The following is a 16838-nucleotide window of genomic DNA, read 5'->3' as shown; positions in this document are numbered from 1 at the left end:
AATCAGCGTCCATAGCCTAGTGGTTAGGGTGTCCGCGTACAGAGCGGGAGGCCCGTGGTTCGAATCCCGGTGGAGGCTGAAAGTTTTTTCACTGTTCTTGATTTTCCAACTCATTACGATTTTCATTTATATATATTCATTTGCCTTTGTCGTTTACTTCCATTGCATTAACATAAAGTCTGTTCAAAGTATCTCTTTCGAGATCCGGCTTTAGGAATCACAAATGATTTTCGAGTTGGATAGCATCATGTTTGATCTCTAGAGTAGGGCAAAATATGTCACCAAAAACAGAACTAGTATTGTTCGATATAGGTGACAAACGCCTACAGTGGAATTACGATCTTCCTTACCAGTTTCGAACCTCTGGACATACAATCAGCGTCCATAGCCTAGTGGTTAGGGTGTCCGCGTACAGAGCGGGAGGCCCGTGGTTCGAATCCCGGTGGAGGCTGAAAGTTTTTTCACTGTTCTTGATTTTCCAACTCATTACGATTTTCATTTATATATATTCATTTGCCTTTGTCGTTTACTTCCATTGCATTAACATAAAGTCTGTTCAAAGTATCTCTTTCGAGATCCGGCTTTAGGAATCACAAATGATTTTCGAGTTGGATAGCATCATGTTTGATCTCTAGAGTAGGGCAAAATATGTCACCAAAAACAGAACTAGTATTGTTCGATATAGGTGACAAACGCCTACAGTGGAATTACGATCTTCCTTACCAGTTTCGAACCTCTGGACATACAATCAGCGTCCATAGCCTAGTGGTTAGGGTGTCCGCGTACAGAGCGGGAGGCCCGTGGTTCGAATCCCGGTGGAGGCTGAAAGTTTTTTCACTGTTCTTGATTTTCCAACTCATTACGATTTTCATTTATATATATTCATTTGCCTTTGTCGTTTACTTCCATTGCATTAACATAAAGTCTGTTCAAAGTATCTCTTTCGAGATCCGGCTTTAGGAATCACAAATGATTTTCGAGTTGGATAGCATCATGTTTGATCTCTAGAGTAGGGCAAAATATGTCACCAAAAACAGAACTAGTATTGTTCGATATAGGTGACAAACGCCTACAGTGGAATTACGATCTTCCTTACCAGTTTCGAACCTCTGGACATACAATCAGCGTCCATAGCCTAGTGGTTAGGGTGTCCGCGTACAGAGCGGGAGGCCCGTGGTTCGAATCCCGGTGGAGGCTGAAAGTTTTTTCACTGTTCTTGATTTTCCAACTCATTACGATTTTCATTTATATATATTCATTTGCCTTTGTCGTTTACTTCCATTGCATTAACATAAAGTCTGTTCAAAGTATCTCTTTCGAGATCCGGCTTTAGGAATCACAAATGATTTTCGAGTTGGATAGCATCATGTTTGATCTCTAGAGTAGGGCAAAATATGTCACCAAAAACAGAACTAGTATTGTTCGATATAGGTGACAAACGCCTACAGTGGAATTACGATCTTCCTTACCAGTTTCGAACCTCTGGACATACAATCAGCGTCCATAGCCTAGTGGTTAGGGTGTCCGCGTACAGAGCGGGAGGCCCGTGGTTCGAATCCCGGTGGAGGCTGAAAGTTTTTTCACTGTTCTTGATTTTCCAACTCATTACGATTTTCATTTATATATATTCATTTGCCTTTGTCGTTTACTTCCATTGCATTAACATAAAGTCTGTTCAAAGTATCTCTTTCGAGATCCGGCTTTAGGAATCACAAATGATTTTCGAGTTGGATAGCATCATGTTTGATCTCTAGAGTAGGGCAAAATATGTCACCAAAAACAGAACTAGTATTGTTCGATATAGGTGACAAACGCCTACAGTGGAATTACGATCTTCCTTACCAGTTTCGAACCTCTGGACATACAATCAGCGTCCATAGCCTAGTGGTTAGGGTGTCCGCGTACAGAGCGGGAGGCCCGTGGTTCGAATCCCGGTGGAGGCTGAAAGTTTTTTCACTGTTCTTGATTTTCCAACTCATTACGATTTTCATTTATATATATTCATTTGCCTTTGTCGTTTACTTCCATTGCATTAACATAAAGTCTGTTCAAAGTATCTCTTTCGAGATCCGGCTTTAGGAATCACAAATGATTTTCGAGTTGGATAGCATCATGTTTGATCTCTAGAGTAGGGCAAAATATGTCACCAAAAACAGAACTAGTATTGTTCGATATAGGTGACAAACGCCTACAGTGGAATTACGATCTTCCTTACCAGTTTCGAACCTCTGGACATACAATCAGCGTCCATAGCCTAGTGGTTAGGGTGTCCGCGTACAGAGCGGGAGGCCCGTGGTTCGAATCCCGGTGGAGGCTGAAAGTTTTTTCACTGTTCTTGATTTTCCAACTCATTACGATTTTCATTTATATATATTCATTTGCCTTTGTCGTTTACTTCCATTGCATTAACATAAAGTCTGTTCAAAGTATCTCTTTCGAGATCCGGCTTTAGGAATCACAAATGATTTTCGAGTTGGATAGCATCATGTTTGATCTCTAGAGTAGGGCAAAATATGTCACCAAAAACAGAACTAGTATTGTTCGATATAGGTGACAAACGCCTACAGTGGAATTACGATCTTCCTTACCAGTTTCGAACCTCTGGACATACAATCAGCGTCCATAGCCTAGTGGTTAGGGTGTCCGCGTACAGAGCGGGAGGCCCGTGGTTCGAATCCCGGTGGAGGCTGAAAGTTTTTTCACTGTTCTTGATTTTCCAACTCATTACGATTTTCATTTATATATATTCATTTGCCTTTGTCGTTTACTTCCATTGCATTAACATAAAGTCTGTTCAAAGTATCTCTTTCGAGATCCGGCTTTAGGAATCACAAATGATTTTCGAGTTGGATAGCATCATGTTTGATCTCTAGAGTAGGGCAAAATATGTCACCAAAAACAGAACTAGTATTGTTCGATATAGGTGACAAACGCCTACAGTGGAATTACGATCTTCCTTACCAGTTTCGAACCTCTGGACATACAATCAGCGTCCATAGCCTAGTGGTTAGGGTGTCCGCGTACAGAGCGGGAGGCCCGTGGTTCGAATCCCGGTGGAGGCTGAAAGTTTTTTCACTGTTCTTGATTTTCCAACTCATTACGATTTTCATTTATATATATTCATTTGCCTTTGTCGTTTACTTCCATTGCATTAACATAAAGTCTGTTCAAAGTATCTCTTTCGAGATCCGGCTTTAGGAATCACAAATGATTTTCGAGTTGGATAGCATCATGTTTGATCTCTAGAGTAGGGCAAAATATGTCACCAAAAACAGAACTAGTATTGTTCGATATAGGTGACAAACGCCTACAGTGGAATTACGATCTTCCTTACCAGTTTCGAACCTCTGGACATACAATCAGCGTCCATAGCCTAGTGGTTAGGGTGTCCGCGTACAGAGCGGGAGGCCCGTGGTTCGAATCCCGGTGGAGGCTGAAAGTTTTTTCACTGTTCTTGATTTTCCAACTCATTACGATTTTCATTTATATATATTCATTTGCCTTTGTCGTTTACTTCCATTGCATTAACATAAAGTCTGTTCAAAGTATCTCTTTCGAGATCCGGCTTTAGGAATCACAAATGATTTTCGAGTTGGATAGCATCATGTTTGATCTCTAGAGTAGGGCAAAATATGTCACCAAAAACAGAACTAGTATTGTTCGATATAGGTGACAAACGCCTACAGTGGAATTACGATCTTCCTTACCAGTTTCGAACCTCTGGACATACAATCAGCGTCCATAGCCTAGTGGTTAGGGTGTCCGCGTACAGAGCGGGAGGCCCGTGGTTCGAATCCCGGTGGAGGCTGAAAGTTTTTTCACTGTTCTTGATTTTCCAACTCATTACGATTTTCATTTATATATATTCATTTGCCTTTGTCGTTTACTTCCATTGCATTAACATAAAGTCTGTTCAAAGTATCTCTTTCGAGATCCGGCTTTAGGAATCACAAATGATTTTCGAGTTGGATAGCATCATGTTTGATCTCTAGAGTAGGGCAAAATATGTCACCAAAAACAGAACTAGTATTGTTCGATATAGGTGACAAACGCCTACAGTGGAATTACGATCTTCCTTACCAGTTTCGAACCTCTGGACATACAATCAGCGTCCATAGCCTAGTGGTTAGGGTGTCCGCGTACAGAGCGGGAGGCCCGTGGTTCGAATCCCGGTGGAGGCTGAAAGTTTTTTCACTGTTCTTGATTTTCCAACTCATTACGATTTTCATTTATATATATTCATTTGCCTTTGTCGTTTACTTCCATTGCATTAACATAAAGTCTGTTCAAAGTATCTCTTTCGAGATCCGGCTTTAGGAATCACAAATGATTTTCGAGTTGGATAGCATCATGTTTGATCTCTAGAGTAGGGCAAAATATGTCACCAAAAACAGAACTAGTATTGTTCGATATAGGTGACAAACGCCTACAGTGGAATTACGATCTTCCTTACCAGTTTCGAACCTCTGGACATACAATCAGCGTCCATAGCCTAGTGGTTAGGGTGTCCGCGTACAGAGCGGGAGGCCCGTGGTTCGAATCCCGGTGGAGGCTGAAAGTTTTTTCACTGTTCTTGATTTTCCAACTCATTACGATTTTCATTTATATATATATATATATATATATATATTGAAAACGTAATGAGAAGGAAAATTCAGAACATAGAAAAAACTTCCAGCCTCCACCGGGATTCGAACCCGGGCCTCCCGCTTTATATGCGGACACCCTAACCACTAGGCTATGGACACTATATATATTTATATATATATATATATATATATATATATATATATATATATATATATATATATATAAATATATATATGTATATATATGCAAATTTATCCATAGAAGGAGATTTGAATGGTATACCTCTTACCTCTGAGTAACAAGCCTATGGCTCTACCAACTGAGCTATCCAGCTCTTAGTTGATGGCAATCCCTCCCTATATAGCATATTTCTTAGCTCGGGTGCCAGTCTCATTCAATGCAACCCAGAAAGTGGCAGGGAAGGGATTTCAAGAAAAATTTGCCTTTCTTATGTTAATTATACAAGTAAAATGGTGGTGCCCCCAGCATAGAACTAGCTATATAGGGATGGTAGAACAGAAAGAAAGGAGAGAAGGTCACAACTGATGGCTGGATACTTCACTTGATAAAGTACAGAATTTATTATCATATGATCACTTTTTAAAGAAGAAGAAAATTCAACTGTCTTTACTGTGAATGATAGAAATATTAATGAGAATGAGCCTAATTTCTATCAGAAAAATTCAGTAAATAAATAATACCAGAACTCACGCACAAGTGGCTTTATTGGCTTTATACTTAGGCTCCTCCAGTTTCCAATCTTCTCTTCGAAACCGTGATATTTTCCAAATATTTTACAAAAAACATTTTTTACATCTTTCTGATAGAGTCGTGTGCCATCTGACACTATACCACAATATGCCAATAATGAGGATTGGCTTTCCTACTCCTTATCCAAATTCTTTAAACTTTCCAAAATTTAACTCTTTAGTCTGATTAAATTCTAATCTCATGGTAACAATTTTCTTTATCATTACAGGGGTTCAGGTCAATTCCTAATGAATATTCAGTAACTAGAAGTGCAATGGAAATCTATGAAAAATGTATTTATGCAAGAATAAGTGAAATTGAACAAGAATTACATGCAGATTAAGTGCATAGTTAAGGTTTTACTGTAAGATTTGAACAACGGAAATCATTGGTCGGTGTTCAACTCCCTTTTGTTAAAAGCTAGGTATGTTATAATCACTCTACTCAGGTATAAACCAAATTAAGAGAAAAATCATATGATTGAGTGCAGTTATTTATTACATTAACAGAGTTTTGTGGGCCTCATTGATTTCTTAAGTGAAAGTCATCACAGCAATGAAGGAGAAGTCATCTACAAATTTATGATCATGACCAAATTAAACTATTTATACGGGTAAAAATGTTTTCCATCATTTGTTAGTAAAGGTATGTCTTCCATCATAAATTATCAAATTTCATATTTTGTGCTTTCATCAGATCAGGTATAAATGAAACATTTTGTAGAATATTGTATTTTAATGATATTATTATGAAAATCTTTAATGCTTGCCTTAAATTGCAAGTTTAGTCGCTCTTGTTGTTTTTCTTCCAACAATTCTCTTGTTACATTCACGTATATTTAATGTGTCAATTTTATGCATGGCTATTGTCTATGCAGGTGATGGGATTTGCTTTATGATGTTTTAATATCCGTTACTGTTCAATCACTGAATGTATAAACACCATAACAGCGGTAACAGGTAACAAGGAAATCAATCACTCTAGCACACCCAGATGACTTTGGGAAAAAGGATTTTACATCGCATCGAATTAATGGTTAGATTAATGATTCTAATACTTCCCATGCACTGACGTAGAACAAAGTTAACAATATCCAAGCCTGTACCATGGAAGTCGATGTCAAAGTTTCAACGGTTCTGGTATGTCACTTTTCCGTACTGACGGGTTAAAGTTAGAAGCAGCATTGCTCCCGTAAAAACATATGTAAGAAAACGGAAATGTGAAAATCTGTAAACAGTTTGAAACAAATACCAAAATCGTAAACTGTGACCATTCCTACTGTCAATGGAATTTTGCATATGTCTTTATACCTACTCCATTTCTGTATTAAACTATTTGAAGAGAAACTGTCAATAATTGCTGTAAAATAATTGAATCATGAAATATTTAATGTTCGATATGATGGTTTTATTTATCATTTTTTCCCCTTATTTTTCTTGTGACAGTTTCTAAGATCAATTGACACATCTTGGACAGACCATATATTGTCGGGAGATGATTTGAAGAGTTATTATTTGTTTATAATTCAAGATTTAAAGCCTGCATTGATTTTAATAAACTAGATAATAACATTGAAACTTTGTGTTCATTTTGTTTTTAACTGTTTTGAGTCTAACTGTTTAAATGTGCTGTGAAGACCCTGTATTGATTCTAGTGATGAAGTCTTGTAGTGATGAAGTCTTCTTTGTCTCAGCTAATGAAGCAGCTGCAGCAGGAATGAACTTCGTAGATCACGTGATACCCGGAAAATTACCGTTTCTTCTGGGTATAAACCAAGTGAGGGCTAACCAGGTTGAGCTCGTATAATGAAGGGAAGTTCCACAAAGAACTTCAGTTCTCCTTTTCTCCTCATTAGACCATTTGCAGCAATTGTGTGCTTAATTTATTCAGTAATTGATGAAAGACGAAGATCTGAGGGTTTTCCACAAACCTGTCAGCAAATCTGGGGTACTATCGTCCGAGGGCTAGCTTAGGTTTTTTCCTGGTGTCAGGGATGGCAAATGCTTTTTAATATTGACAAATGCAAGGTGATGCATATTGGTAGTAGTAACCAAAAGTATACCTACGATCTTAATGGTGTGGAGTTACAGGAGGTCTTTGTTGAAAGAGACGGGATCTACATTGACTCATCTCCGCCACCTTCTAAACATTGTCTCGAAGCTGCTTAAAGAGGCAATAGGGTTTTAGGTATGATCAAGAGGAACTTCAGTTTTCTGAAAGAGGACATAGTAGTTAGGCTTTATAAACAGTTAGTTATGCTTCATCTGGAGTATGCTGTGCAGGCTTGGAACCCATATTTTGCTATGGATAAGGACGTACTCAAAAAGGTCCAAAGGAGGGCTACTAGCATGGGCTGGATTACGGGGGGTGGCAAGAGGGGGCATTTGCCTCCCCCCCCCCCACTTTTTCCCAGACCTCAGTTCACTTTTGTGTCGTTTTTTGCAGACAAATGTGCACAATGACCCTAATCGAAATTATTCCCCCACAACAGCTCTATCAAATAGGCCTATTTGTTTCGAATCTTAAGTCGAATTTGTGTTTAACATCGTAACATGTAGCATGCAGAATAACTGGTGCTGGAGCTAGCAAATGGTTCGCAGCACAGGTTACGAATTCTGGAGCTAACACACTAGCGATTCAATTCTGCATGTGATGAATCCGCGACATGTGCTAGCTTCAGGAATTGATTTTTAACGTTGCTGCTCTACTGAATGCGTTGAATAACTAAATCCAGAGAAACGATTTACGAAAGCCAGATTTGAATATTGGGTATATCAATAATTAAATTCAATACACTGACACATGACCCCCCCCCCCGTGTTATTCAACAATATGTAATGGCAATGCCGATGTAATTTCTTTACTGCTCGAAATCCTGGAATGATGCATGCAAATCGAATAATGTAAATTACAAATTGGCACTAACACAGTAACACATTAAATCCAATGTTACAGTATTCAGCTCTCGGCAGTTTCGGTATTTTTATTGATCGGTCCGATGCACAATATACTAATAATTTTAGGGGGAAAGAACTGTCTAGATGCGATTTATTGTTACCAGAGGTATCATTTTGGCTGATCTAGGATTTCCTTTTTGCTTAAATTTCGTCGCGCCGCGCCAACTGATGGTGGTGCACCGCCTACATAGTGACGTAGCTTCAGTTGTACATCACCATATAAGTTCTTCTATCCGTCCTCCCTAAATTTACACACTTTTATTAATTGTTTAGATGCAATTTAAAGCCTATATGGGTGTTAATTTTACCGATCTAAGGGTACCTTTAATCGAAAATTTCGACGCTCCTTGCCAACCGATGATGGCGCTCCGCTTAGATAGTGACGTATAACAAAAGTTGTACATCACCATCTGACCATATGCTCTACTATCAATCCTCTTCAAATTTTTAAACGATAATTAACTATCTAGATAAAATTGCAGACGAGATCCATATTTCAAGGATGGGTGCATGCAGCAGTAGAGCACTCGGGAAGTGCCGTTTCCGGCCATCTGGAGGGTTTGTAAAGCCAAAAACTTTCTTGTACGCTCCGCTCCGCGCCAACCGATGGTGGCGCTCCGCTTAGATTGTCTTGCTGGCAGGTCCCCCCCCCCCCCACACTTTCACAGCTCAAATCCCGCCCCTGGCTACTAGGATGATTAGTTCCTTAAAGAGTGTTCCTTATTATAGGCGGTTACAACTACTGAATCTCACCACACTGGAGCTTAGGAGGTTACGTGGTGACTTGATTCAGGTTTTGAAGATTGTGTATGTTTTGGCAATTTATCCTTCACTGACTTTTTCCTGTATGCTAATAGTAGTTGGAACAGATGTCATTGTCTTGAATTCAAAAAGTCGCAAAGTAGGATTAATATTCGGCATAACTATTTCTTATAGAGTTGTAAATGAGTGGAACGGTTTGCCTGAGAAAGTGGTACTTGCAAGTAGTGTGAATGGGCTTAAGAATGCTTTGGACAAGCACTTTAAGCGCTTTCTGGTTGGTTGGACGAAATGACCAACAAGGTTGGGCGAAATGGTAAGGTTGGGCGAAATGGCATGTTGGGCGAAATGGTTGTTGTGCGAAGTGACCAGCTTCCATTTAAGCATAGTCGGGTCTGAGTGTTTGTGTCTTCAGTTTTTTTTCTGTGTGTCTCCTATAGGGTCCTTGATGGGGACTTCAGTTTCTCTCCTGATCCTTGTTTTTTCTACTAAACTGAGTTGCCACCGCTAGTTTTGCTAACACACGAAAAACTTTTTTTTTTATACATATATAATATTATTTTGATTTTAACGCCAGATTATGAGTTGCTATATTGGTTTACTAGGGGTCGCACAGTGGGCTGAGGGACTCAAATGCTTCGTCCCCTTGTAGGGTAAGAAAGGGCCCCATTTTATCGTTTCGAATTATACCAGCAACTCCAGCTCCGGGTTTAACCATGCAGGGAGCTTCCCTGGTTTCGCAAGTGAAGCTACATATATACGTAGACTGGAAATCGAGGGCTTGGTTGGGTTGAACAGGGGAAAACTGGCTAAGGCTACCGCGGCTTACTGGCTCGCTTTTCTATAGTTTCAGGCAAAGAGGTTGAGAAGCCAAATGCGCTGATTTGATCTTGGACACGAAAAACTTAAATTTCATGCTATAAATATGACACTTGCCGATTTACGGAAGCGTAGAAGGGACATTTACCACTTACACACGTTGTAAACAGTCTCTCTGCTTCGTTGCCTCTCTCATTTTTTTTTGTACCGGCAATGTTGTATTAACTTTTTTTTAAGGAAAAGTCGCTCAGGAAAGAACCTGGGCACGAAACCAAACTACCAAACGACTGATCCGCTCTCACCCCCAGTCCCCTTGCATCGGGACTGTGACTGTGTGATCATCGTCGGGTGTGCATCACCATTCCCCTCGAAAGGGAACAGATACTACACATGATCTTAGCCAACAGGCCGAGAAGCGATCTTGTTGTATGAACTTGTTAGCAATATGTTATATTCAATATTGGCACGCACAACGAGACCCTATGGTAATATCTGACCTTACATACGCATCCTTGTCATGTTACATCATTTTGAATAGAGGGGCAAAGTCCGCTCAACAAGTCAGTGCTCGTACTTGGAATCCGTTCTTCACAACGTGGAATTTCCCCCCTGACCATGTTTATACCCCCTGTACGGTGACCAGAGATACCACTCAGGCAAGAATGTATTGTGAATTGAAGTATATAGGGAAATTCGCTAAGTAAGACCAGCTCTTCCGATGAGAACAGAGGTAAGAGTTTTCTATGTACCCAGGCGAAACAGCCATCTTCACTGTAACGGTCAGTTCATCGATGCAATCCCTTCGGGAATCGACTGACCTTCGTTCACGCCGAGTTTGTATCTTTTGCTTGCGCAGTTCTCTGAACAGTTCCAAACAGCAATCGAAGAATGAGCGGCAACAAACGTGAAGAAAGTGGATTATTCCTTAGTTTGAACATCTGATATCATCAAGATATTTTTTTTAAAGAAAAGTCACCCAGGAAAGAACCTGGGCACGAAAAATCCAAACTACAAAACGACTGATCATCAAGATCTATTATCTATTGAGGTTCTGGTGTAAAACTTCCGCGTAATATTCTGCATCTCGATTTGGCGTACTCTGCTTCGATTACTTATGTTTTTCATTATTTATCGTGTCGACACTCATCCCCACATCTATTTAGATAATAGAAGAAAGGTTTACACAAGTGCACAATAAGGTAAACATTTGATTTACTTTATCGGCATTATGATATGTATACAAGAAAGTTTACTCACTGTAAAACCCTTCAAAATAATGCCCTGGAACTTTGTGTTCGTGTGAGTATGGTCTGATCCAACGCATGCCTGATTACGTAACCAAGGTCAATCTTAGTACTGATGATTAGTGTGTGTTTAGTAGTACCTGGAGCGGAACGAGGGTTATACACAGAGAAAATGGAACAACGTACAAAACAGTGGTCAAATTGGCGAAAATAAATCGTAATTACTCCGTTACAATGCCTAAATGTACGGAAGATTTTAAGTGCCATTAACATAAGACAAACTTTGCCCATTAAGTTGACATTTTTCAGTAAATTGTTTAGATGACAAGATAATTTCTTATAAAAAATATGAAAAATGTTGGATTGCTCAGTTGCTTAAACTGAGCAATTGAACAATTTTCTGCAAAATGTTTGACAACTTATCATATTTCGTCAACTCAATATTTTCTACAAAATGTAACATTGTTCACTTCATTCCAACTGAGCAACTAAGCAATTGAAGAATTTTCTTTTATATTTATATTATCAGTAAAATTTCACACATGAAGGCTTAATGCCTTAATTTCTTCTCCTCGTTGCCCCAATTTGGCGATGGCCCCTAAACGTGAATGACCTATGCCGGTCAGCAGAATTTGTACGGTGTCGTTCTGGCCTTCTTCCACCATGTTGCTTTAGCATATATTTACTAAGGAAGCTTAAAAGTGCCATGAATATAAGAAAAACTTTGCCCCAGTAGTTGACATTTTTCAGTAAATTGTTTAGATAACAAGGTTATATCTTCTCAAAAATCAGAAAAAAATGTTGGATCACTCAGCTGCTTTAACTGAGCAATTAAACAATTTTCTGCAATATGTTTAATTGGCAGCTTATCATATATCGTCAATTCAACATTTTTCTGCAAATTGTTCACTTCATTCCATCCGAGCAGTTGAACAATTTTCTGCAAAATGTTTAATTGAAAATTGATCGTGTCTCGTCACTCTAACATTTTTCTGCAAAATGTTCAATTGTTCACATCATCCCAACTGAGCAATTGAAGACCATTTGGGGTCACTAGAGGTCAAATTGTGAAAACCTTGTAAACACGATAACTCAAGAAGGGAAGGTTGGACGAATTTCATAATTAGTATGTAGTTGTGACATGTTTCAGTTCAAGATTTTATTGAGGTCAAAGATCATTTGGAGTCACCAGACGCCCAAATTGTGGAAACCTTGTTTTATAAGCTACCGTATCTCCCACTGACCAGCCTATCGGATAACATGTGTGTTACGCCTCATACGAATAGGAGGCTATTGGCAATTGGAGATTAGGTATGGGCATCCGTAGAATCTAAACTTCAAAAATGCCAATACTCGAACATATTTGAGGTATATGGAATTGCCATATTGAGTACAAGAATCCTGTTGCTTGTGAGGTCAAATCTCCTTTGAGGTCACCAAAGGTCAAACTCTGAAAAACCTTTTACATGATATCTAACGATGGAAATCGTGGATACCTCTAATACTTGGTATGTGGATTCATAATATTGAGTACAAGACCTTTATTGTTTTGGTGTATAGCCATGCACAGTAGACTGACCTGTGTTTATCATGCCATAGTGTTATTGTATCAAAATTGTGGTTCAGGCCATTTATATTGTATCAGCTAGTTCTGGTTATATACTAACAACCCGACGTCTAGTGCACTGAATTCATCGAAACCTCAATGCATTTTGCATTCTGTTTTTTTTTCTCTCTCTGGAATACTGATCCATGTCATGAACTGACTTCTACGTGAGAAATCCTTTCGTCTTTTTGGTACATAGACTATACTGTGGCTTATTGCCTTCATAAAATGACACTCAGAACTTAAAACTGCGAGAAACTACACCGTTTTCGCTCAGATATGATCGTGTTTCATATTGTGCTGCAGAAACTTGGCAGTAATCCTCCCCGCCCTTTCCCCTTCCCTGGATAACTTATATACAAGAAGATCCTTTACACATGTATTTATGCACTATACAACCGCTTCGAAAAGCGTAGAAAGGACATGTTATAATTGACGTGTTGATGCGATGCAAGTTGAAAATTGACGTTTTGACGCCATCAACTCATCATAATACAAAAAATCTGAAAATTGACGTTTTGACGACATCATACCAAATAGTAAAAGTGGCAAAAATATGAATATTGACAAAATGACAAAAATCGGAAAATAAACGTTTTATCATTATGATTATGGTTATCATTATTATCATCTCGACAAAACGTCAATTTTCAGATTTTGACATATCGATGAGTTGGTATGATAGTCTATGATAATATGGTAGTCACAGCGTCAATGTTAATTTTCAGATTTTTGATGAGTTGGTATTGGTCGATAAAATGTCAATTGTTGGATTCTTGTCATTTTGACGAATTGTTGCATTTGATTCAAACGTCAATTGACATGTTTTTTCTACGCTTCCGTAGATCCGACCTGTACTTTGGGAGAACTAACTCCGAGGCACTCACCGCTTCCAAACCGTATGCGTTACGTATATGTAGCAATACTATTACTATAGCTACTCAGAGAGCTAGTAGCATACTATACACGGTTCATGTGTTACGCCAGGCTGGCGGAGTGAAAACCGCACTTCAAACGAACCACCTATGCCCATAATATTCTTGCTAACAGTTGGAAGAAAAACGCTATCCCATTGAACAGGTGATAGTATGAAATAGTCATACACCCAACATGAAATACGGCAAGCGTTCTTCTATTCCTACCTGGAGAAAGAATGAGTAAGTAGCCTAACTAGTTACAGTAGGCCTGGCCACAAGTTAACATCATGTGAACGTACCTAAAATTTAGTGTAACGTTAGACTTGGTGAATAAGGGGAAAGTTAGGATAGCTAGTACCGCAGTAGGCTTTAGTTATCCGTATTTCTGAATCGTTAATATACCTAACCGAAATATTGCTACAACTTTATCTAGGCTATTGGGAATTTTTCGGCGAAAAACTCAGCTTTTAGACTCACTATGCACATAGTCAATCTCAACCATCAGCATATATACATAAATCTAGATCAACTCCTAGTCCTACAGTACTACTTCAACTTAGTCCTAGCCTATGTCAAGAATCCTTTGTCAAGAGCAAGGGTGAAAATGATCCAGGCGCAGAACAGCGCCCATAACTTCCCGACTGGCGCTCATTTATGTCATTTATGTCATAAACAAACAACAAAAAGTCTAGACTCTGTCTTTTCACCTGAGTAGTGCCTAGCTAATTCCCCATATGTTGTACTCTGATTACGTGATGCAGTGATTTACAGTCACACACAATTTTGAAAAAAGCCTTTCATAAACTGTAACATCATGTGTGATGTAAGCTTTTTAGTCTTCCAAGTTTATAACTGTAGCAGCACCCTGTTTTAAGTTACACCTATGTCATTTCTTACGCATGTCATGAAAACAAGCATAGCAGACTTTTCTAGGCTCATGCAACTCTTAAAACTTCAGTGAGTATATCAGTATCATGTGTAAATCCCCTGATGAAGGCCTACTGAACAGATATAGGTTGAGAGCACAAAATTGCAACAAAGTACTAAAACAAATTAGCAAGTTGTAACCACGATGTTCTGAGTTTTGAAAGTTTAAAATTCAAGACTTAGTGACAGGGGAGTGTTTAGACCTGAGATATTAAGAATAAAATCCATTGTTCACAGTAATTTGCCATTGCGTTAAAAACAAAAGTAAAGTCACGTGCAGAAGTAAAAATGTTTGTGTCAGAATACAAATGCACAAGATTAAGTTGAAGGTTTACAGTCTTGTTCAAGGCTAAGGCCCTATAACATGACTTTAAATACTAACCCCTGGTCATTTGGTAACTTGTAACAACACACACCAAAGTGTGCACAATTCAAACAATCCCTCCTGGGGCACTACAGTGTACCACATCAGTGTGTCTCTTGGGGGACTTTCCATAGGGTGCAGCCACAAACCAGTACATGCAACCATATTTACAAGTTACCTCACAAGTCCCCATGTTTACACCTGGGTGAAGAGTGGCAATGGAGATAAGCCTTGAAAAAGGACACATTGTAATGAACTGGCCAGGATTCAAACCTCTAATCCTTAGCCTTAACCATTTGACCACAACACTCCCACAAGAGGTTGCCAAACATCTCATGAATGATTCTTTGGGGTGTTTTCTACATGATTGTAAGTATATTTTGCAAAAAAAATTAAGATTCAAATAGGTTGTATCTAAAATACCATATGGTTCCTGTGTAAAAAACTGCTATGTACATTTTTGGACTTGTATAGCAGCTACAGGGTAGGTCATTTTGCAATTCCCCTACCCCAGCATGCCACTTTTCAAAAACAAGGTTTTTTTATCGCTCTTCCCCTTCCCTGTATTGAACCACACTGTTGCTGCATGATATTTCTGTACAGTCAGGGTAACTAATACCTATGATGACATGGTAAGTATTACACATTTTTGGAAATTCCATGGATTTGCCACGATAGCACACTAGTGCTGATAGTCGACTCATTCTTTTATAGTTGATTAAACGCATAGCTCTTCTCGCGACTACTCGGTTACAGTTATGACGTCATCACTGTCATTTTTACCTTGCAAAAATACATTCAAAACAAATCTTTCCCCATGGTGCACTGTCTTTATTTATTTATTCTTTCATGTCTTAACGTGTGGTGTCTAAATCATGTTAAAACTTCTACCAAACAAAACCTGTCAACAACTTTCAATCTGCAACGTTTCTTACAATCCTTCATAGTAAATCAAAAACTTTCGAATGAATCTACGAGGCTACTACAACTACTAGCACTATTAAAAGCAAACGTGTAAAACAATGAATACATGTAACACCTTGCAGCGGTGTGATGGTTAGAATGCAAGAGTTTTCTGTAGAAGGGAGTTCAATGTTCTAGGCTAGGCTCTAGCCTAGCTCAATAGCAGGCATATATTTTGCACAATGAAATTAAACTACACCGCAATAGACACACTCGATCAGACATCCGATAAATGTGAACCAGGCTAGTAATGAAGTAATTGTAAACATATTTGAAGAAATGACAAATACTTTGGCAATGGTAAAAGATTAATACTTACGAATTTGCGATTATGTACAATGATTAAACATTGCTAGGACTGAATGTTGCAGTGCTGCAGAACAATCGTATTACTAACAAGTAAACGAATGAATCTAACCGGAGCAGGTGCTTGCTGATTTTAACACAGCACAGAGCTAGTGTAGCTAGTGTAGTGTTGCATTGTGAGAACCACATACCTTTGCCATATTGTTGACAAACTGCTTTTGTGTTGTGTTAAATAGGTTAGGCTATTTTTCAAAGCAGATTACTGTATGTGTTGTCAAGTAATCGCAACCTAGGTTTTAAGCGTGATTAATCAAACTTCCAAAATGTAATCGTGACTACTGGCGATTAATCAATTACGACTATCAGCACTATAGCACACGGCCATCACGATAAGACAAGATACATCTACATCAGTTTTTTTTTATCAAACTGTATAAAATACAGATACTGTACCTGCATATTGTCAACATGTGTCTGTTTCTTACGTACAATTTTTTTACTCAATATTGTTGTTTGAGTTCATTTATTTATCTATTTGTACGAGACATGATGGTTATATTCTTTGAATAGTCTATTTATGTAAGAACCTAATGGCAGTAACTTGTAAGTAACTCAATACAGTAGTTATGAGTTCAG

The 16838-nt window shown here is 38.6% G+C and overlaps 1 protein-coding gene and 1 pseudogene across 2 annotated transcripts in view; one reads left to right on the top strand and one right to left on the bottom strand.

Moving 5' to 3' along the window:
- Nucleotides 1–10218: 10218 nt before the first annotated feature.
- On the bottom strand, nt 10219–10295 carry LOC139980406 (U2 spliceosomal RNA; annotated as a pseudogene).
- A 3339-nt stretch (nt 10296–13634) lies between these two features.
- The window catches only part of LOC139979545 (uncharacterized), a 66655-nt gene continuing 63451 nt past the window's right edge, over nt 13635–16838 (top strand). The window contains exon 1 of one of the 2 annotated variants that reach the window (XM_071990468.1): nt 13635–13882. In XM_071990468.1, coding sequence (XP_071846569.1) covers nt 13836–13882 — 47 coding nt within the window. In that variant the 5' untranslated portion in view covers nt 13635–13835. The remainder of the gene's footprint in view (nt 13883–16838) is intronic. The other variant, XM_071990467.1, reaches the window with a different exon arrangement.

Source organism: Apostichopus japonicus, chromosome 14 (genome assembly GCF_037975245.1).
Source record: "Apostichopus japonicus isolate 1M-3 chromosome 14, ASM3797524v1, whole genome shotgun sequence".
Classification (NCBI taxonomy): Eukaryota; Metazoa; Echinodermata; class Holothuroidea; order Aspidochirotida; family Stichopodidae; genus Apostichopus; species Apostichopus japonicus.
Note: the sequence above shows the minus strand (reverse complement) of the source record. Positions and strands in the feature narration are given on the sequence as shown.